Genomic DNA, 24219 nt, shown 5'->3' on the forward strand with positions numbered 1-24219 from the left:
GAGCATGGTAGTGCTCGCTCATCACTAGTTACGAGTACCGAGCACTCGCTCATCACTAGTTATGAGTATAGAGCATGGTAGTGATCGCTCATTACTAGTTACGAGTACTGAGCACCCAAACATGGTAGTGCTCACTCATTACTAGTTACGAGTACCGAGTCCCCGAGTATGGTAGTGTTCACTCTTTACTAGTTACGAGTACCGAGTAACCGAGCATGGTAGTGCTCGCTCATCAATAGTGTTAATAAATCACTGAATAATTGGGCTTTAACCACTGAGAATCAAAATAGATGCCAAGAAGAGAGTCCTGCTCTCTCCCATGCTCACACAGGGAATAGTGTCCGAGTATGGGGGAAAGAGAGCAGAGAACATTACTCTGTCAATACAGATCTGTTCTACCATTACTCCAAAGCAGCATGCTGACTGTATGGAGCTATATTTGACTCAGATCTTTCATCGCTGTTGCTCTGATTCATTTGCACCTGGACTACTGAAACTCTCTACAAATTGGTCTTCCTTTTACTAAACTCTCCCCTCTCCAATCTAACATGAACGCAGCAGCCAGGATCATATTTCTCTGCAGCCATTAAACTGATTCTTCTACCCTGTGCCAGTCATTGCACTGTTTGCTCATCCACCACAGAAAGCAATATAAACTCATCTCTCTCACCCACAAAGCTCTCCACAGTTCTGCATAGTCCTACATTTCCTCCCTCATCTCTGTCTATCACCCTACCCATGCCCTCCGATCCGCAAATAATCGATGACTAAGATCCTCCTATAATCGGACTCTTTCAATTCAGTCTCCAGGACTTTTTTTTCATTCTCTGGAATACACCATCCAGGACTGTCCACCATCCGATTGATTCCCAATATCTACAGCTTCAAGCACGCTCTAAAAACACATTTCTTTATACTAGCCAATTACCTCATTATTCTATCACCTGTTCGCTCTTCCAGGCTCTCAGTAGCACTCTGTACCTGTACTTATACAGATATTTGCTGGTGAAGGGTTCATGCAGTGTTATTTGAATGCCCCTATTTATTATACTGATGGCTGGACCTTACACGGATTGCCCATTTATTTTTACCTTTTATATCCCACCGTACTTCCTCCTAGATTGTAGCTTCCGAGCAGAGCCCTCACTCCTCTTGGTATGTGTTGAGCTATGTGTTACTCTGTAATGTCTTATCTTGTTTATACAAGTTCCCGCTGAATTGTAAAGTGCTGAGGAACATGTTGGTGCTAAAGAAATAAAAAATGATTGTGATATATTTGAAATTAGTTACTAAAGGTATGTGCACGACATCTTTTTCAGGCTTTATTGGAGTTTATGGTATGCCGACTTATTATTGGGCTGGATGTAGACTAGTATGCAGTATGCTCCCTCTAGTGGTCTCTTCAGGTATGCTGAACGTTATTATTTAAAGGGGTTGCAAAATAACTTATTATACTTTTACAATTACAACGGGTGTTTTAGTATCTATTCTGGTCTTGGGTTTGATACTCCGCTTCCAGCATTGTGCTCGATAGGGGACAGAGATTTTTCTGTTACTACATGACCAGTGCTGTGTGTAGAGGGGGCTGGTTGATATTTCAATCACTATGTCAGCCCCATTATCTATCGCAAAAGGGCTTGCTTAGCTACGGAAATGAATAGTTAGCCAGTTCCTTTTGCACGCACCTACGATCACGTACTTACAAACACAGGATGCTCTCTGCTCTGTCGAGAACAGAAAAAAAGGTGGCTACTGGACCAATGTGGCTATCTGATGCTTCTGTATGTTTATATATTTTTCCGTGAACTGCACATGGGTTCATGGCTGCGCAGAGGATTTGAAGCGCTGTATCGGACCACAATTCCCGGACTAAGGGCTTGAGTGTATAACATGGAAGATGGATATCCGATGTTCTTTCAGGTAGTACTCAGACCAATGTTATACTATGGAGCAGTGCCGATCAGCATTTCTTTTTCTCATGCCGAATTGGCATGAAGAAAAAAAATTGCAACTTCCTGGTAGCGTCAGCGCAAATTGTACGACACACACCCATTCAAGTCTATGGGTGAGTGGAAATCATTGGACTGCACGCAGTGGAAATCATTGGACTTCACTCAGATGACTTGGAGAAGATGGAGACATTTTGTTCCCCCTAGTCTCCTCTCCTCTGATATGATTCTCTCCTCCGAGACAATTGAATCACACTAAGATGACACTCGCATCAAACTCTGATCAGAGGTTAATCCGAGTATCATTAACATAATTATTGATCCGATTCTCTCGCATGAGAGAGAATATCTATTCATTTGACCGCAGCCTAACGGCAGCTCTACCGCTCACAACTCAGTTCAGGAGACATGCGGCCAGACCGTACATTGTGGTCTGTAGTCGTACCGCAAAACCCAGATGTGTATAGCTGGTCTTAAATATAGTCTACTTCACAGGAGTAGTCTAAGGTGCCAAACATTCTGTGCTTTAAGAGTCCTAAAATCAAAGGCTGATTTAAATGGGTCTTTATTAAGCGTCCTGCACCTAGATACAGTAGCTACTCCCTATGCGTTTGGGCTGTAAGGTACGGCTCCCTCAGAAAGCTGTGCAGATGTATTGGGTATTCATGCGCAGAACTTGCTGATCTATAGACGTGTGAGTGAAGAAATACACCGGAACTGCTGACATTTCCAGTACTGGAGCTTATTACGGCATGGTTGTGAATGGTGGGGGACAGCAGTCACTCCAGATGATCCTGCGGGTTGTTAATTTAATTGTTGACTTACACAGAGGTCGTGTGCCGCAATGTACTGTGTGCAGAGGATGCCAAGTAACGAGGAAAACACACCAGGCTGCCTGACTAATAGGGGAAACATGGGAGAGGTAAATCATAGCCGAGCTTTAAATCCATTTTTTTTCTTCCATGTCATTTTATTATGTATTGAACTGAACTGAATACCAATGAAGAGAGCGTGCCGCCTGAATGTAAAGTTTTCATCACTGTGTACGACGTTTATTGTTTGCTTTATTACCTTGACTTGCAGCTTTGCATCATGAATCCTCCCTTTCCAAGATGCTACAAATCTCAGGTTATCCATGGAGCAGTTCATTGTTCTAGGGGGGGATATAAAACATTACAAGGTAAACATGGCGGTCATTGCAGTGAGCTGCATTAAAGGCGTTCTCCAGACAAGGAGAGCATCAGTTTATAATAATCTCCAAGCCACAGATCTACTGTACACTGCGGGGAAAGACAATGTGGCTTGTGTCTGTCTATAAAAACAAGCAGAAGGTGTGTGTTGTGTATAGACTGGGAGACATTTTTATGTGTATGACATTTCTATACAAGATCACTCTCATGGGGTAATGACTTATTGCGGAGACATCTTTCAGACAAGGCTTTCTGGGTATGAGTATGTTAATTACACATGTAGACAATTAGCGCTCCTCCAATAGAATAGACTGCATATCTACAGCCACCTATAGGCACCTTATTCAGTCCACCAAGATGGAGCCTGGGGGTGACTGTTCCCTTTACATTACCCTATAGTTGTGCTTTCCAAAATAGTAAGAGAAGGATAATCACATGTTCCACTTAAAGATAACGTTTTACCAAATTTTTCAGGATGAACGGCAAACACAATGTAATAGTGGCTGTAGGGCAGAATAAGTTTTTTTTTTTTATTTTGCCTTCGTGGAGATATTACCAATCAAAATAGTTGACAACTAATAAGATTTCTTTTCGTTAAGCTCAAGACAGACTAAGCATTTTTTTATTTTATTGTTTGATGTCTACTTTCTCCCCTGTATGACATAGACCAATCATAAGCCGGCTTCAACACACAGGGTAAAATGAACACACCCCCAACAATAATGTAGAACTGCCTCTTTGAGTGAGACCTAAATAGTAATAGTGACAGATGGGCTGTATCTCCCTGCCTGGAGATTACAAGTGGCCATGAGTACAGCAGACCTGAGTGTGATTACTAAAAGTTTTCATCTTTCATTGCTGGGCAGTTAGTGTTCAGGGAGGGGCAGTACTAAAAAATAGAAACAAAAAATGTTTTATTCTGTTGTGCAGTTACTGTTATTTACATTGTGTGAGCAGGACAACACGAAGTATTTGGCGAAAGGTCCTCTTAAGTAGAGATGGAACTGATGCTACCTCCTCGTGCTTGAAACGGATGTGAAGTTGTGCTTCCTTTAGAGGTGGTCTTGTTTAATTTACATAAGGTTATGTTTACACTGTGGTTGAAATTGATTGGTTTAATCATTCTTACACTATAATGAAGTTTAAAAAAAGTTATGTAAACTTCTATATATTTTGTTTTATCATTTTGTGTAGCATAGAAAGATAAGAAGCTTTACAAATTACTTTATTAGGAGATTTGTCTGCATTCTGGTTAAAAATTGCATGTAAGTGGTGTCCAACCCAAGCTTTTCCCCACTCTATTTATCATAAACATTTGGAGTACAGAGGATGGCAGTGATGGGTCAGCTTCATATCTGTATCTTAGTATCTTACTAACTCTGGGGATAAGCTGCTGAGGGAGATTGTTCTGATTAAGGTACGGTTCCACTAGTGTATAGCTTCCGATGCGAGAGCATTATAAGCGATATGCTTATGATCCTCTGCTGTGAGCGTCAGCTAAGGGTCATGCGACTGACGCAATCTTGCGATCACATCACAGGTGCGGAGAAGAGGGAGGGAGCACTTTCTTCCCATCTCCTCCACTACCTGTCTCTTCTTATATTGCACTGTACTCAGATTACATATGAGTGCAGTGCGATGTTTCACACGCTCCCATAGACTTGTATGGGTTTGCATGAACTAAGAATCGCTGACAAACGCAGCATGCTGCGATTAATTCGGAATGCTGCTATGGTATGAGAAATCAATTGCAGATGTACACTGCCCCATAGTTTTGCACTAGAGTGAGAGCAATCTGATGTTTCATTGGATTGCACTCGTCCGTGCAAAATACAAGTGGAACCGTACCCTAAGCACAACACTCAGAAGAGGAGACAGGTGCTGACCAATCACTGCCATCAGCGGTACTCCAAATGAGTATGTTCTGCTATGAATGCAGCTGAAGACAGGTTAACAGACTGGGTTAGAGTTTTGGAGCCACTTACATAAATTTAAATTTATTGTTTACAGCAGTGAACACAAAATCTCTAATAAAGTGATTTGCAAAGTTTGATAACTTTCCATAAAGTTTCATAACTTTCCAGGATGGGCAAAATAGAATGAACAAAACAAAATAGTTTAGTTACTCTTTAAAGGACTCCAGTTTCTCACAATATGCTATGAAAAGTAATATCAGGCTGCATCTTACATCACAGTCCTGTGACCACACAGAAGCATATAGCATAAACAACTTCCAACAGAGGATTTTTTTTGGGTTTTTTTTTAAAGCTGCTCATCTTGCACCATATATCTTAGGATGTACACTACTCACAAAAAATTAGGGATATCTGTTTTTTGTGTGAAATTTATGTAAAACATAAAAAGTTGTCACTACAGTGATATTTTACCATGAAGGTATGGCATTTAAGTAGAAGCATGCAAACAATTTATTGAAACAGAAGCCAACAACAGTGGTGGATATACCCCCCAAAATGTCAGTGTCTCAATAACTTGTCGTGTTGCCTTGAGCATCAATTACAGCTAACAACAAAGTCTTCTACAAGTGGAGTTATTGTCTGCGGAGGCATGGCATCCCATTCTTCTTGAAGGTTGGCACTCAGGTCATTAAGGTTCTAGGGTACAGAGTTACAGCCTCTACACAGCAACTCAGCTGATCCCATAGCTTTTCTATGGGATTCAGGTCTGGAGAAAGTGTCAGCCGATCCATTTGAGGTCGCCCAGTCTCCAGCAGCCGTTCCCTAATGATGCAACCTCGATGAGCTGGAGTAATATCGTATATGAAGATGAAATAAGGCCTGTGTTGTTCATGCAGAGGCACAATGACTGGATTAATGATGATATTCCAGTAGTAGAGGCTTGTCACTGTACCATTCACAAAGTATAGGGCGGTTCTCTATTGACTAGACACTAGTGATGAGTAAAGATGAGCGAACCTGAGGTTTGGTATTGGAACCGAACATCAACTTAAAAACACAGGGCTGGGGTTTAGAGTTCGGGTACTTTACGTGCGAACATAACTTGCGCAAGCAACTCTGAGCTCAGCACTGTGTGAGCCGCTTTCAGTGTTTGAAGGGCTCGCACTGGGGGTAACAACAGCACGATTACATGTAGTGTGTAACAAAAAATTTTTTTGAAAAAGCCCACCTAACCTCCCCGGAAGTGATCTGCCTATGGCTGGCTGTATGTGGGCGGAGACTCAAACTGCCAATCAGTGATTCCGAACCTCCGTGGGCCGGGTTCGGACAAGTGGAGGTTCAATTTGTTTGCTGCCAGCAAACGGAACCTCCAAGGGCTCGCTCATTTTTAGTGATGAGCGAGTGTGCTCGTCACTGCTCTATATTCGATTCAACATTGGGGTGCTCAACATGCTCCTTTCTCTATCGAGAACGTGGATGTTTGAACGCCATGCTATTGTCCCTGCTTCACGTTTTGTGACAGCCAATCAACATGCAGGGTTTTCCTGCCATAAATGGTAATGCCAGAGCCATGTTGACTACTGGCATTACTGTGATTGACAGGCTGCACTGCATTATCAGATTTTATATAAGACCTGGTGAAGTGATGCTTGGCCCATGGTCCTCTGGAATCAGTTGAGGGAGTGTTGTTGTAGGAAGGAGATCTGACTTTAGAGCTCAGCGTTCAGCTGTCCCTATCTCAGCCTAGGAACAAAAATGTAAATACCCAGCTACCCACCCACAGAACCAAAAGCAAATTTCAAGACTGCTTGCCCTGGAAATGTTGCAGTTTAGGCTTGTGGACACTGAACCATTTCGCAATCTCATGGTGGTGGCTGTCCCTTGGTAGTCGGTCCCTAACTGCCACTATTTCTCCAAGTGTGCTGTGCCAGCTTTACACCAGCATGTTTCCCATAACATCACAAGTGCCCTGACCAATGTAGCTACTGGGAAGGTCCACTTAGTGACAAACATGTGAAAAAGTGCTCATGGCCAGGGACGATTACGTTTTCCTGACGGCACACTGGGTGAACCTTGTGGAGGCTGGGAAAGAGTCAGACCCTGGGACGTCACACAAGCTACCAACCCGAAGGATTGCAGACCCTAATCAGGATTTCGTCTACCTCCTACACCAGTTCCTGGATCCTCTCCATCTCCAAATTGTCATCTCAGAGTATGTTTTTCAGATCAGTCACAAGCTGGAAGCCCTGCTTCGATGAAGCAGCAGCAGGCTCTGCTGAGACTCATATCTTTAGGTGACAAACAGCAAACTGCCGCAGAGTTGTTGAAAGCTATAACAAACCAGACAAATCTGTGTCTCGTACCGCTGAACCTACATCCAAGCATGGTTGTGTGCAGTGGCGTAGCTAAGGGTTCAGCTCATGGGGGGCGAAACATCTCATTGGGCCACTAACCAGGTAACCATGATAACTACAGTGCCACAGACTAATCGTGGGTATTGTGTAACCTCAGCAGATGACACTGATATTACTGCTATATGTTGAATATATAGTGGTAGATATGCACCCTCTGCCTCCCCGGTAGCTACGCTACTGGTTGTGTGTGATAATAGCCGTAACCTGGTGGCATCTCTGAAACTTGTCAAGATCACATGTACCATGCCTGGCCCACGTGCTCAACTTAGTGATTCAGCAATTTCTGGAAACCTATTCAGATTTGCGTGAGCTACTTGTGAAGGTACGCCACGTGCGCATCCATTTCCGCACTTCAGCCACAGCTGCCGCTGGTCTGGCCATGCAGCAGCGCTGGCAAGGGCCAGCTCACCGACTGGTGTGTGACGTGCCTATGTGCTGGAACTCCACATTACTCATGTTGGCAAGGCATTGTGAGCGGCAGAGGGCAGTAGATGAATACCAGCTACAAAATGCCTATTGGTATTCCAGTCAGCCTGCGCAAATAAGAATCGACGAGTGGCCATGAATGTCTGACATCTGTGAGGTACTATAAAACTTTGAGAAATCAACCAAGATGGTGAGCGATGCCATAATCAGCGTAACCATCCTGCTTCTGTGTCTACTCAAACGCTCGCTGCTCACAATAAAAAAGGAAGCTTTGCATGTGGACCAGGTGGAGATGGGGAAGAAAGTACAAAAGGTGATACTACTCAACCCAGCCTCATCTCATGTTCTCAAGGCAGATTGAGCAATAATGAGGAGGGAGGGGATGGAGGAGGAACAGGAGATGGTTGTCTGCTTTGCAGAGGGTACTGCTTCACCAGCTTCATCCCATTTGTTCAACGTGGATGGGCTGAAGGGGTGGAGGAGGAGGAGATGTACAGTTGTCCTCCTGTTCGGGATAGGGAAGTCTTTCCTGTTGGGAGTTTGAATGGAGTGTAATGTAGTTCCTCAGAGTTGCTGTGAAAAACCGAGCGTGATAAATCCAACTGGATTTTTTAGAATACGGTATTGTTTGTTAGCTATACGTTTCAAGGCCCACTCGGCTCTTCGTCAGGATAAAATCATAACAGAAAGCATGTAGCACAACATACCTTATGTAGTTTGTGTTTGAAAAAAAAGCCAACTAGAGCACATGAAGTGATAAAGTTCAAATAGTGATTAACATACAATTGATTCATATAGTGCTTAAATGAACATATTTGTTATATGTGTATAAACCTGAGTTCTTCAATAGCGATAACTTGCACTGTCATGAAACATTTACGCCAAACAGTATTCAAGAGAATCCAATTGGACTTGTCACATTTAGTTTTTCAGGGCAGCGTGGAGGAACCACATCGAACTCCATTCAGCATTTTTCTGGTGATTTCATCTGTGGATCTGCAGCAGTCGTTTCTCTGTTCATCAGTAGTTGTGTCTCACACAACCACTTCAGGTGAGAAGCTTCCCTCTTATTATCAATTTGCATTAACTAATTAAGCCCCCATTGCGCTATTTTCTACTCCAGTTATCTCATGTTGGGAGTCTGGCACACATGGCTCACTGTATGTCCCGCTGCCTTTCCCAGGACCCTCAAGTAATACACATTTTGGACAACACTGATTATTGGATTGTGGACCCTTCTCGACCCCTGCTCTAGTAGAACAAATTAGTACAAAAATTCCCACCTGACAATGCTGGCGGCACAGGTCATAGTTCCTTGGGCAACCAAGGAGGAGAGATGAGGGAGACACACACCTGGTCCAACGGAGGCAGAGGAACATTATCAAAGGACTGGGACGGTTTCATTAGACTCTCCAAGCGCCTGGGTCCTGATGCATGGGCCAGTATGACAAGGAGGGATACATTTTTGAAGCTGATGACAGAGCACCTAACTGACCGTACCAGCATCCTCCGTGATGTACAACTATTTGGTATCAAAGCTGGACATGTTACATGAACAGTCCCTCTACACCTCGGAGGTGCTGGCCTGCCTGCCCTGTTGCTAGCGTTTTGTCAGAGTGGGATTTTAGTGCCGCCGGGGGCATAACTGTTAGGCGCAACAGACTGTCACCTTTAAATGCTTACAGGCTAACTCTTATCAAAATGAACAAGGTCTTGATTGGCCAAGACATCTCAACCCCACCGGATGGCAGCAGAGGTATTTAGAGCCAATTCAAATATTCCTCTTTTTTTCTGGTGTATTCTACTGCACCTCTTGACACCCAAAAAAGGGTATACAGTTCATGGTTTCTTCTTTTGTCTCTTCCTCCTTCACCATATCAACTGGGTCATCATGTGGCCCTTGCTCCAAAGTTTTAGAGGGTCATCAGGCGGCACTTACTTCAAAATTTTAGAGGGTAAACAGATGGGCCTAGGTCAAAATCATCAAGCAGCCCTCGCTACAAATCTTTTGAGGATCATCAGGTAAATCAGCATCCCCTGTTCCAAATTGTTAGAGGGTCAACAGGCAGCCCTTGCTCTAAATTTTTAGAGTGTAAACAGGCAGCTCTCAGTCAAACTTTTATGAGGATCATCAGGCGGCCCTAACTCCAAATCTTTAGAGGGTCAGCAGGTGGCCTTTGCTCCAAATGTTTTGTTTCATCAGACAGCCCTCATTCCAAATATTTAATGGGTCATCAGACAGCCCTTGCTCAAAATTTTTAGATTGATCATCAAGTGTCTCTTGCTTCATATTTTTAGAAGGCTATCAGGTGTCCCTCGCTCAAAATTTTTAGAGGATCCTCAGGCATCCCTCGCTCAAAATGTTTACAAGGTCATCAGGTGGTCCTTGCGCCAAATTCCTTGATCCAGAATTTTAGAAGGGTTATCAGGCGACTTTTGCTCCAAAATCTTAGAAGGTCATCAGGCGGCCCTTCCTCTAAATTTTTGGCTATTCGTCAGCCGGACCTTGCTCTGAAATTTTTGAGGGTCATCATGCGTCCTTAAATTTTGAAGGGTGTGTATGATGCCCTCATTATTTTTTCAGGATGTGTATGAGGTCTACATCTACAAATCTCTTACATATATAGATGTATACCCACCAGCGGTTAATGTTTTTCAGCCCTTGCACTTGGTGCATAGCTTTTACCAGTCTAGGAATCTCACTCCTTAAAATGGGAAAAAAAAAATGTTTTCTGAGGCCCTCTGCTCTACATGTCTTCCAGGGCGTATTGCAGTCGCTTCAATTTTTGGCAGCCCTTGCACTTAGTACATAGGCTTTATGAGTCTAGGAGTTTCTCTACCTAAACATTTTAACAGAATGTGAGAGGCCCTTCTTTATGTCTAATACAAGGAGCATCAAAGTCGCTTTCCCATCTAATTTTTAGTGGTTCTGGCATTGTCCTCGTAGGCTTTGTGACTTTCAGGGTATCTTCATAAATTAAACAGGGTGTGTCTGATCATGTCACACACCACATGCCTAGATAAGGTAGTATAATGTTAAAATTACATTTACCGGTGACATTTCCCCCTCTACTATGTCATCTACTGTAGTCATAAGCGATTGGGAAATATGGTAAGAGAAGGCTCGGCTATTAAGGGGTGGAGGAGGTGTTTTGTTTTTTTTTCTCCTCTTTTTAATTTTGCCTTATATACAAGTCATTATGCAGGAAAGAATGTTTCCTAACATTTTTTTCCTGTGAAGTCCATTTTACCTTCGGTTTTGTATGTTTTATTGTTAGTCTGTAAAAGTAGAGTAATATGCTGACAACATTTTTCCCAGAAGTGACACGGGAGTCAGATGCGTCTGGCCTCTTCCCTAATCCATTTGAGCACTGTTTCCATCCATTTCAGATTTTACTGCCCCCCTTCCCTCCTGGTAAGGACTTCTGGAAAAAATACTTGAATTTCCCATTGACTTCCATTATACTCATTACTTGAATCGAGTCCGTCCAAGCTTCAGACCTGCTCTCGAATATTTTAGTGCTTGCTCATCACTACTAGACACACCTGACCACACCGTAACACCACCACCACCAAAGGCTCGTGTGGTGACAACAGTAGCTGATGACATCTCCAACATCTATGGCCGCCATCATATCTGCTCAGCGTGAATCGACTTTCATCAGTGAACAGCAAACGTACTGAAATACTGAACAGTTGGACATGGGAATTCAAAAGTTTAGAAAAGGTCACATTAAGTTCACTTGAAAAGGTTTGCATGCGTTTTGTGGGATCATGCTAAAATTTCACTCGAAAGCCAAGTATCCCTAACTTTTCATCAGTAGTGTCTTTAAAGCATAGGTACTGAAGGGAACATTTTTGCAATGGGCCTGGGAGAAAGAGCGGATAGAGAGAACAGAGAGAGGAGGAAGAGAGGAGAGAGTGGGGGCAGAAGGAGCGGAGAAAGCAGAGAGAGGAGCGAGACCAAAAGATCACCGCTTTTATTTTTCAAAAAGACTATGGGAAATGTAATCTAGAAAATCACTTGTTGTAATGTACTTTTTCTTGCTTATAGGACAGAAACTTTTCAGTATATTTACCTTGCAGTCTCCTGACGTAGAGCGTTAAGAAATGTATCTGGATGAAAAAGCTCCGACAAATCAAGGGTATCTGATAACAGCATCTGCTTCTCGGCTTTCTCTACCCAATTCTGTTTTGATAAAACAAATCAGAAAGGAACATGGAATATTATAGTGGAAGTGAAAACAAAAGCTTAACATGATTAAATCATATCTGTCATCAGACATCACAACACAACCTGCATACTGTACATTACACTAATAGATCTAGTACGCCTGATGAGACTTATGTATTTATATTGTCATGATGTCAGAATGGCTATACAAGTAATCTCTCCATCTTGCTAATAAAATGAACATTTTATGAGGATACCTTTCCTTTCTTAGGAATCACATCTAGAGCTGCATTTGTAAGTCTGCTGGTTTTCCGATGGCCCACTTGTAGGAAGACCTTACAGCCCTGTGTTGCTTTTAGTATCGGTACAATCTAATGCTGTTGCTGTTGGTGTCATCTAGTGTGCACACTTTGCAGAAGAATGTGCAAAGTATAAAAAAAACGCTTTGATAAAGTTTTCCCGGAGCAACTATGTATAAAATATAACAACACTGTGCAGCCTGGCTAATTGTAAATGCTAATAAAGAAGCGTCTGGTGTATTAATTGCAGTACAAGTGCCATCTCCAGAGAGGACTCACATATAAACCAGTGAGATTGATTGCTGTCAAAATAGCATAAAGCTATCTCCTCCTTGATCTGTCAAAACAGTGATCACAGTGCTCAAGTAATTAACAGCCCATGAGGGATGAGAACTATTTTAAGTCCAAGTGCGTGGAATTTCACCTCGGGTTTTGTTCTGAAATTAATTGCTTTCTGCTCTGATTTCAGATCCCAGTGATGCAGCTTCTGATGAGAGCTTATTTACATGGCAGAGTTTCTCCACCGTGCGCTACCCGATTCCGAAGCAGGAAAGTGGGAGGTTTTCATTTGGGAATTTCTTTCCTATTTTATTTTGCTTAGATCATATCCAAAATATAAAGAACATGAGAGCAAATATGGCCAAGGAAATAAGTCCCAGGGCCACTTTAACATTTTTGTATTTCGGTCAGCATTTTGCATTAGTAGAGTCTGAACACGAAACCAGGACGGAATCCAAAGCACAGCAGATGTGAAAGTCTTACCATTATATTTCTGCACTGTAGGTTTTGGCTTACAAATACTGATCTAAAATACTAACGAGAAAAAGTAGGTTAATATCTCCACTCACATTCCATCACGTTCACATCTACACTCACATTTCCATCAGGTTCATACCTCCACTCACATTTCCATCAAGTTCACGTCTACACTCACATTTCCATCAGGTTCACATCTATCCTCACATTTCCATCAGGTTCACATCTACGCTCACATTTCCATCACATTTCCATCAAGTTCACATCTACGCTCACATTTCCATCAAGTTCATATCTACGCTCACATTTCCATCAAGTTAACATCTACGCTCACATTTCCATTAGGTTCACGTCTACGCTCACATTTCCATCAGGTTCACATCTACACTCACATCTCCATCAGGTTCGCATCTACGCTCACATTTCCATTAGGTTCACATCTACGCTCACATTTCCATCAAGTTAACATCTACACTCACATCTCCATCAGGTTCACATCTACACTCACATCTCCATCAGGTTCACATCTACACTCACATCTCCATCAGGTTCGCATCTACGCTCACATTTCCATCAAGTTCACATCTACGCTCACATTTCCATCAGGTTCACATCTACGCTCACATTTCCATCAGGTACACATCTACGCTCACATTTCCATCAGGTTCACATCTACGCTCACATTTCCATCAGGCTCACATCTACGCTCACAATTCCATCAGGTACACATCTACGCTCACATTTCCATCAAGTTCACATCTACGCTCACATTTCCATCAGGTTCACATCTACGCTCACATTTCCATCAGGTTCACATCTACGCTCACATTTCCATCAGGTACACATCTACGCTCACATTTCCATCAGGTTCACATCTACGCTCACATTTCCATCAGGTTCACATCTACGCTCACAATTCCATCAGGTACACATCTACGCTCACATTTCCATCAGGTACACATCTACGCTCACATTTCCATCAGGTTCACATCTACGCTCACATTTACATCACGTTCACATATACGCTCACATTTACATCAGGTTCACATCTACACTCACATTTCCATCAGGTTCACATCTATGCTCACATTTCCATCAGGTTCACATCTACGCTCACATTTCCATCACATTTCCATCAAGTTCACATCTACGCTCACATTTCCATCAAGTTCACATCTACGCTCACATTTCCATCAAGTTAACATCTACGCTCACATTTCCATCAGGTTCACATCTACGCTCACATTTCCATCAAGTTCACATCTACGCTCACATTTCCATCAAGTTCACATCTACGCTCACATTTCCATCAAGCTCACATTTCCATCAGGTTCACATCTACACTCACATCTCCATCAGGTTCGCATCTACGCTCACATTTCCAACAAGTTCACATCTACGCTCTCATTTCCATCAAGTTCACATCTACGCTCACATTTCCATCAGGTTCACATCTACGCTCACATCTCCATCAGGTTCGCATCTACGCTCACATTTCCATCAAGTTCACATCTACGCTCTCATTTCCATCAAGTTCACATCTACGCTCACATTTCCATCAGGTTCACATCTACGCTCACATTTCCATCAGGTACACATCTACGCTCACATTTCCATCAGGCTCACATCTACGCTCACATTTCCATCAGGTTCACATCTACGCTCACAATTCCATCAGGTACACATCTACGCTCACATTTCCATCAGGTTCACATCTACGCTCACATTTCCATCAGGTACACATCTACGCTCACATTTCCATCAGGTTCACATCTACGCTCACAATTCCATCAGGTACACATCTACGCTCACATTTCCATCAGGTTCACATCTACGCTCACATTTCCATCAGGTACACATCTACGCTCACATTTCCATCAGGTACACATCTACGCTCACATTTCCATCAGGTTCACATCTACGCTCACATTTACATCACGTTCACATACATGCTCACATTTACATCAGGTTCACATCTACACTCACATTTCCATCAGGTTCTCAACTAGGCTAGGTGGGGAATAAAAAAAAAAAATAAAAAACATTTCTCCACCTCCTCCATTTAGTCAGTCCTTGAAATTTGGGTGGCACTTGCATGTCATCTGAGTGTGGCCAAATGTTTTCCATGGACCATTAGACTTACATTTCTGATTTTGTTTCAACACTCGGATCAAAATTGAACGTGTCACCGATTTTTTCCTCGGACCACTTGGTCTCAGGAAAGAATCTGATGTACACAGGCCCATAAAAGAACATGGGTATGAGTGATATCCATTAAAACCACCGATAGCACTTGTCCAATTATAACATGTGCACGTGCCCAAAGGGAACCTATGAAGAGAATTTACCCCTATAATGTATTAGCAGCATTTTATCAAATTACTAATACAATTTTAAGGATGCTTTTATAACAAAAAAGTGCTGCCACAGAGTTTGCAAAAATGCCGATTTAATACCATTACTCATTCCTGCAGTTTGCTGGTGTCAGATCCATAGCGGCATGATTGACAAGTAGTCGTAGATACTTTTTTTATTCTGTAATCAGAAAAAATCTTTTGGAAAGCTATGGAAATTGCTGGTAATGATTTGGCTTAGGACTCGTTCATCCAATCGTGTTATAAGAACATGTGCAGTCCGAGTAAAATTGGACAGCACACTAACCAATGTAGTTCAATAGGACTGTTCAAAGAACATTTTTTTTTTTCCAAACGGACCGAGTGTCAATATAAAAAAAAAAAAAAAAATCACAGCATACAGTATTGTCTTCCATATATCACAGTAGACTCGCTCATTTAACTATGGGGAAAAAAAATATCAGATATTATATGGAACGTTCATTTTGCATCCAACTTATACATACATTGCTGTTTTTATGGCATGAATCTATATTTGTTAGAGACACACATATGGCACACCGATGACAATATGAATGAAAATCTTCTAAATTTTCTGAATGAATTAAGAATTCTCTTGACTGGAACTAAGGCTGGGGCCGACCCCTGAAAAACAGGACTTATTCCTCCAAACTTTACAGCTGACACAATGTAGTCAGACAGGTAACGTTCTCCTGGTATTCACTAAACACAACTTCATCCATCAGATACAGACATGTGATCCGTCACTGTACAGAAAATGTTTCCTCCAGAGTCCAGTAGTGGCGGCTTAACACTGGTACATCTGACGCTCAGCATTGTGCTTGGTGATGTACGTCTCGACATTGTGCTTGGTGATGTACGTTTCTACATTGTACTTGGTGTTGTATGGCTGCTGCAGCTGCTCGGCCATGAAGCTCCTGGTGAGCGCACTGTTTGTGCTGATGTTACCAGAGGAGGTCTGGACTCTTCAGTTATGGAGTCAGCAGAGCAGTTGTGACTTTTCTGCCCACCGCTCTGTAACATTATGGGGTCTCCACTTCTTGGTTGAGTTGCTGCGGTTTCTTCCATCTTTCAATAATATAACTCAAAGCTGATGGGGGAAGATTGAGGAAAAAATGTCATGAACGGACGTGTTACACCAGTGGCTCCTATTACAGGACTGAGCTGGTATCACTGAGCTCTTAGTAAAGGCAGACGTCATGGAGAGGGGTCATATGTTACACACTGGGGAACATGGAACTGTATAAAAACGTGAATTCAATGAGTAGGATATGTATGCCAATACTTTTGTTTATATAGTGCCTGAAAAGTGAAGTTAATCAGTCCAATCCCCTAATAACATTGTTTTAGGCCACATCACTTCTTTAGATGTTCATCACCTCCAGTATTGTGGACCAATTTACTGAATGAATTAACCTTGAATGATTAAATAATGAAACATGCTTGAATTAATTAATTCATCCTCAGGTAATTCATTCAGAACATCAAACCAAATGTGACAGCAAAATCAAACTCGTAGCACATATTAACTATAAGCAAAGAAAAATATTCCCTATGGAGGCGCATGCTGTACCATGGTGCACAACATACTCATAAGGGCACAGATAAATCCATATACAACTCAACTGTTAATGCACCATGCAGGGGAAAATCAGCATCACCTCACATTGTGCTTCATGTCAAACATATAGAAATTTCTGTAAAGTGGTTGTAAGGGTTTAGAAATACAAGCTGGTATTACAGGTCAGGTCTACTGAAGTGACAAGCTGATACCAGACACAACCCAAGGACGGGTGTGGATCTGTTTCAGCACAACAGCAGTCATGTTTTCCAATGTTAGAGTGGGTTACGTTATGAAGTCTCATATGCATGCAGCAAGATACTGTAGAAAGAAGAACAGCCTCACCATAACTTACAGCAGGTTTCTCAGTTTGAGAGATGTAAAAAATACAGCCCTGATCTCCTGGTTTAACCTCCTGCAAGATTAGAAAGTGTTGGGAGACTACAGCAGATAACAAACCCCATTCAGATAAGGATGATGTGAGGGGAAAGGTACACTGAGTTTAGCTGTGTCACATTACAAACCATTTTATCAACTATCCTCCTCTCAAGGCACTGTCAGCTCTGTTGTACTCCCTTCACCCACACTGCCAGTCCAGTCACTTATGTCTGTTGTGCTCAAAGCAACTTGTAATCGCTTTTTTAGTGAGAACATAGCAGGCTACTCCTGTGGAGACATACAAGTGCATCTCCATAAATTAGAATATTTTCAAAAAGTTAATTTATTTCAGTAACTCAAAACAAAAACGGAAACGCATATTATATGGAGCCATTACACACAGAGGGATCTATTCCTGTATATTATATGGAGTCATTACAAACACAGTGGTCTACTCCTATATATTATATAGAGTCATTACACACAGAGGGATCTATTTCTATATCTAATATATAAAGCTGTGTGTGTGTGTGTGTGTGTGTGTGTGTGTGTGTGTGTGTGTGTGTGTGTGTGTGTGTCCGGGATTAGCATCTGCACCGTCGCAGCTACAGCCACAAAATTTTGCACACTCGCATGTCTGGACCCCGAGAGCGTCATAGGCTATGTTGTGAGGCGAAATTTTAACCCCGCGCGTTCCAATTTACCAATCAATTTTGCCCCTATCTACATAATGGGGAAAAAGTGAAACGAAAAGTGTATCCGCACCGTCGCATTTACAATCACAAAATTTTGCACAGACACCTCACGTGACCCAGGGAACGTCGTAGACTATGTTTTGACAGGAAAATGTAACCCCGTGCTTTACAGTTACTCTCCAAAAAACATGCCTTTATTAAAGTAAATGGAGCCTGGAACTACAGGTTATTAGTAGGAGCTGTGAGTGGTTGCTATAGGAACAAAAGACATTCATAGTATAAGAAGCTTATATGTGAGGTAATAAGATGTCGGTGGGGAGACGGATAGAGACAGAGAGAGACAGACAGAGAGACAGACAGAGAGACAGACAGAGAGACAGGCAGAGAGACAGGCAGAGAGATGGAGACAGACAGAGACAAACGGTGAAAGAGACAGACAGAGACAGATGGTGAAAGAGAGACAGAGACAGACCTGGAAAGAGACAGACCTGGAAAGAGACTGACCTGGAAAGAGACTGACCTGGAAAGAGACTGACCTGGAAAGAGACTGACCTGGAAAGAGACTGACCTGGAAAGAGACAGACGGGGAAAGAGACAGACGGGGAAAGAGACAGACAGACATGCAGACAGGGACAGAGACAGACAAAGACAGGCAGACAGGGAAAGAGAAAGACAGGAAAAGACACAGACAAAGAGACGGGGAGACAGACGGGGAAAGAGACAGACCTGGGAAAGAGACAGATGGGGAAAGAAACATGGAGATAGACAAACAAAAAAGAGAGACAGAAACAGACAGACGGGGAAAGAGACAGACGGGGAAAGAGACAGACATGCAGAAAGAGAGACATGCAGACAGGGACAGAAACAGGCAGACAGGGAAGGAGGAGACAGCCAGAGAGACAGACAAAGATAGATGGGGAAAGACACAGACCTTGATAGAGACAGACAGAGAAAGAGACAGAGAAATAGACGGGGAAAGAGACAGACCTGGAAAGAGACAGACGGAGCACATTACCTGGCCAATTTAGTTAAAGCTGTGTGGAATATCTGTGGTTTTGAAATATATGTTGGCAAATGTTGGGAAATGCTTCTATTAGCTTAATTTTTGCCTTTTAATAATTACATTTCTATCTATTTGTTTTGTGGTTTTTGTGTGCAGAATAAAGTTTTGTTAATACATTCTATTTTGTTATTAACCCGGGCGAAGCTGGGTAGTACAGCTAGTATTATATAGTCACTACACAGAGTGACCTATTTCTATATATTATATATAGAGTCATTACACACAGAGGGATCTATTCCTATATATTATATAGTCACTACACACAGAGGGATCTATTTTTATATATTAAATAGAGTCACTACACACAGAGGGATCTATTTCTATATATTATATAGAGTCATTACCCACAGAGGGATCTATTTCAAGTTTTTATTTCTGTTAATGTTGATGATTATGGCTTACAGCCAATGAAAACTCATTATCTCAGAAAATCAGAATATTATATAAGACCAAATGAAAAAATTATTTTAAACCCAGAAATGTTGGCACCTACTGAAAAGTCTGTACAGTAAATGCCTCAATACTTGGTGTTGGCTCCTTTTGCATGAATTACTGCATCAATGCGGCGTGGCATGGAGGCGATCAGCCTGTGGCACTGCTGGGGTGTTATGGAAGCCCAGGTTACTTTGATTGCAGCCTTCAGCTCCTCTGCATTGTTGGGTCTGGTGTCTCTCATCTTCCTCTTTCAATACCCCATAGATTTGCTATGGAGTTTAGGTCAGGCGAGTTTGCTGGTCTGTGGTTATTAAACCATGTATTGGTACTTTTGGCAGTATGGACAGGTGCCACGTCCTGCTGGAAAGTGAAATTTCCATCACCAAAAAGATTGTCAGCAGAGGGAAGCATTAAAGGCTCTAAAATTTCCTGGTAGATGGCTGTGCTGACTTTGGTCTCGATAAAACACAGTGGAGCTACACCAGCAGATGACATGGCTCCCCAAACCATCACTGATTGTGGAAACTTCACACTAGACCTCAAGCAGCTTGGACTGTGGCCTCTCCACTCTTCTTCCTGACTCAGGGACTTTGATTTTCAAATGAAATGCAAAATTTACTTTCATCTAAAAACACCTCGGACCATTGATAACAGTCCAGTTCTTTTTCTTCTTGGCCCAGGGAAGAGGCTTCTGGTGTTGTGTATTGGTCACGAGTGGCTTGACACAAGGAATGTGACAGTTGTAGCCCACGTCCTGGATACGTCTGTGTGTGGTGGCTCTTGAAGCACTGACTCCAGCAGCAGTACTCTACTTGTGAATCTCCCCAAAATTTTTGAATAGCTTTTACTTAACAATTCTATCTAGGCTGCCGTTATCCCGATTGCTTGCGCACCTTTTTCTACCACATTTTTTTGCTTCCACTCAACTTTCCATTAATATACTTGGATACTGCACTCTGTGCACATCCAGCTTCTTTAGCAATGACCTTTTGTGTCTTACCCTCCTTGTGGAATGTTCCAATGACTGCCTCCTAGACATCTGTCAATTCAGCAGTATTCCCCATGATTGTGCAACCTACTGAACCAGACTAAGGAACCATTTCAAATGCTTAGGAAGCCTTTGCAGATGTTTTGTGGTAATTAATCTAATTTTCTGAGATAATGACTTTTGGGTTTTCATTGGCTGTAAGCCATAGTCATCAACATTAACAGAAATAAACACTTGAAATAGAACACTTGAAATACATTAACTTTTTGATACAGGTAAACTATATCTTTGTACCATGTTAGCCAGTAGAGACAAAAAAAATTGTTTAAAAGAACTATCAAGGTATCGACCACTGACGACTCTCAGTTCTTTTAAACAATTTGTTTTTATTAACTTTTTGATGATATTCTAATTTATTGAGATGCAACTGTATAATGACATCCTCTGCTCTGCTCATATAATGACCTTACCTGAAAGATGTTAGCTATTTGTGCTTTACTTGCAGCACTTTCTAATCATGCAATAGGTTACATCAGGAGATGAAGGCTAGGTCATTACATCTCACACACTTAAGGCTGCTTTACACGCAGCGACATCGCTAGCGATGTCGCTCATGAAAGCACCCACCCCCGTCGTTTGTGCATCTTGGGCAAATCGCTGCCGGTGGCGCACAATATCGCTAGGATGCGTTACACACACTTACCTTCATATCGACATCGCTGTGGGCGGCGAACAACCTCTTTTTTAAGGAGGAGGTTCATGCGGTGTAACAGCGACGTCACACAGCGGCCCGCCAATAGAAGCGGAGGGGTGGATACCAGCCGCATTAACGGTACACCCACCTCGTTGCCGGAGGACGCAGGAACGCTGTTGTTCGTCGTTTCCGGGGTGTCACACATAGCGATGTGTGCTGCCTCAGGAACGACGAACAACCTGCGTCCAGCACCAGCAACGATTTTTTGAAAATGAGCAACGTGTCAACGATTAGGTGAGTATTTTTGATTGTTAGCGGTCGCTCGTAGGTGTCACACGCAACTACATCACTAATGAGGCCAGATGTGCGTCACGAATTCCGTGACCCCAGCAATATCTCATTAGCGATGTCGCTGCGTTTAACGGGGCCTTTAGGCTGGAGTCAGGCAAGCGTGTGTCCTCTCATGCAAGAGAATCAGCCCAATTATGCTAATGAAACTCAGCTCAAACTCTAAACACAGTTTAGTTTGAGCCGAATATCATTAACTGTGATCCAGTTCTCTCGCATGTGAGAATCGGAGCACAGGTGAGAAGATCGAGAACTTAATTTTTCCATCTCTATTGTCTGTTGGTGTAAAATGGAGTGCACTCAGATGATATCCAAGCTAATCTCTATGATTTGCCCTCAACCACCACACACTTGAATGGGTGCACAATATCTGATATACGCTGTCACTGGCAGCATTCTGCATTTTTTATTTTTCATGCAGAGTTGGCATTATAAAAAAAAAGTGCTGGTGGGCATTGTCCAATAGTATAACATTGATCCAAGGACTATGTGATAAAACATCAGATAGCCCTTGTCCTTGTTATACGCTTGTGTGAGCGAGTCATAAGAAAACTGCTCTATGCTAATGTGGGGTATGTTCATTTTCCAGAGTGTTGCTGACTGCTAATTGGTCAGCATCATTCAGGGAGCAGAAGTACACTCCTCCAGTGAAAACTATCTGATAACACCCACTTGGACTTAAAGGGAAACGGTCACCAGATTTGGCGACTATAAGCTTCAGCCATCATCACTAATCTCCTATATATATATATATATATATATATATATATATATATATATATATATATCACACACAGCATTCCACTCTGTATATTAGAGCCCAGGCCGCGCTGCATAACATCCAGGAGCACTTATATAATACTCACCTGGGGGGGGCAGTTCGATCCGATGGGTGTTGCTGCTCTCCTGTCTGGCGCCTCCTCTCTGCTGCGATTTCCATCCTCCTATCTAGCCTAGGCCGGCATTGCATTGCGGTCCTGCACAGGCGCACTTTGCTCTGCCCTGCTGAGGGCAGATCAAAGTACTGTAATGCGCAGGCATGAGTAAAGGTTAAAGACTGCTTGCTCATGCACACTACAATACTCTGATCTGCTATGAGCAGGGCATATCAAAGTGTGCCTGCGCAGGACCTCAATGCTGGCTAGTGTGCATGGCGTAGGACACGTCATGCACACTGGCCTCAGAAGAAGGAGGACGGCGATCGCAGTAGAAAGGAGGCACCAAACCGGAGAGCAGCGTCACCTATCGGACCAGACGGTCCCCCCTAGGTGAGTATTATAAAAGTGTTTTTTATGTTATACAGTGTGGCCTGGGCTCTGTATTCTGGAATGCTGTATATAAGAGCCCACTGGTGGTGGCTATTGCACTCACTATACTCATAGCGAATACTGTCTAATACTCGCGTATTTGTTCCGAATAGTGTGTGCAATGCAAGTCAATGGGGAAACCTCGCAAACCGAATGCCACACTATTTACTATTCGCACGAATAGTACGGCATTCAGGTTACTCGTTACTTTGCGAGTTTTCCCCATTGACTTGTATTGCACATGCTATTCGTAATGAATACACGAGTATTAGACAATACTCAATATGAGTATCGCGAGTACAAATAGTTAGATACTCGCTCAACTCTAGTGGTGGCTGCAGCTTATAACCGCCAAATCTGGTGACAGGTTCCCTTTAACAAAAGTTAACTCATTAGGTACCAGATACTTTGATAACTCATATCTCCTTCATCGAGAGGCAAAATAAAAAAAAGAAAATGTTTTATTCCACTCTGCAGCCTCTATTACATGGTGTGTGCAGTTCAGCATGAAAAATTTGGCGAAAGGTACTCTTTTAAAAAGGAATGTATATAGCTCCATTACCTCTTAGGGCCCATAGGGGGTTTCAAATAAACAGAACAAGGACAAGATATACTGCCTTGAGAATGTGTCCTAAGGGAAATCTACAAGAGACATTTCTGCACTCTTTGTATGAACATAATCTCAGGCATCGTTCAGGCCGTATTTTCGGTCAGTGAGCTGTTCATTTGCACAATGACAGCACACCAACCAATATTAGCCAATGATGCAGTGCACAGGCGTGAAAAGATTTGCAGCATGCACCAAACTGATCTAGAATAATGCATGTACTGTAACATCGGGCAGCTCCTGCACCAGTTTGTGATGCAGCCAAAGCACTTGGAGCCAGTGACTTCTGCAATGGGCCAATGTGATTGCTCCGAAAATGTCTATAGTCATCTGAACTATGCCTTAATGCTAGTCTCTTCCACACAGTGCAGTCAAATCAGAAGAAAAAGAAGAATGGCAGCACTCTGCGGTGTAACTTGATTTTTAATAGCGCTTCATGCAGACAGGTGAGACAGACACAGGGATGCAGATGGAGGAGAGCACGAGGACGACGGTACAGTTTCGCACCTCTAAGGGTGCTTTCACGGGTCCCGGGTTATGGACTTTCTGCACTGTGGCATAAGCACTGCGGGTATATCATCAGCTGTTCTCCTCTAGCCATATGGACTTGGTAAGGATTCAGAAGGCGCATAGTGCTCTGCTAC

At 42.6% G+C, this 24219-nt stretch overlaps 1 protein-coding gene across 3 annotated transcripts in view; it reads right to left on the reverse strand.

Moving 5' to 3' along the window:
- Positions 1–24219, reverse strand: part of DYNC2H1 (dynein cytoplasmic 2 heavy chain 1) — an 852364-nt gene that overhangs the window by 15649 nt on the left and 812496 nt on the right. For all 3 annotated transcript variants that reach the window (XM_075337457.1, XM_075337458.1, XM_075337455.1), the window contains exons 86-87: positions 11975–12084; positions 3021–3102 (exon numbers count right to left, since the gene is read on the reverse strand). In XM_075337457.1, the coding sequence (XP_075193572.1) occupies positions 3021–3102; positions 11975–12084 (192 nt within the window). The remainder of the gene's footprint in view (positions 1–3020; positions 3103–11974; positions 12085–24219) is intronic.

This window comes from Anomaloglossus baeobatrachus, chromosome 2 (assembly GCF_048569485.1).
Source record: "Anomaloglossus baeobatrachus isolate aAnoBae1 chromosome 2, aAnoBae1.hap1, whole genome shotgun sequence".
Classification (NCBI taxonomy): domain Eukaryota; kingdom Metazoa; phylum Chordata; class Amphibia; order Anura; family Aromobatidae; genus Anomaloglossus; species Anomaloglossus baeobatrachus.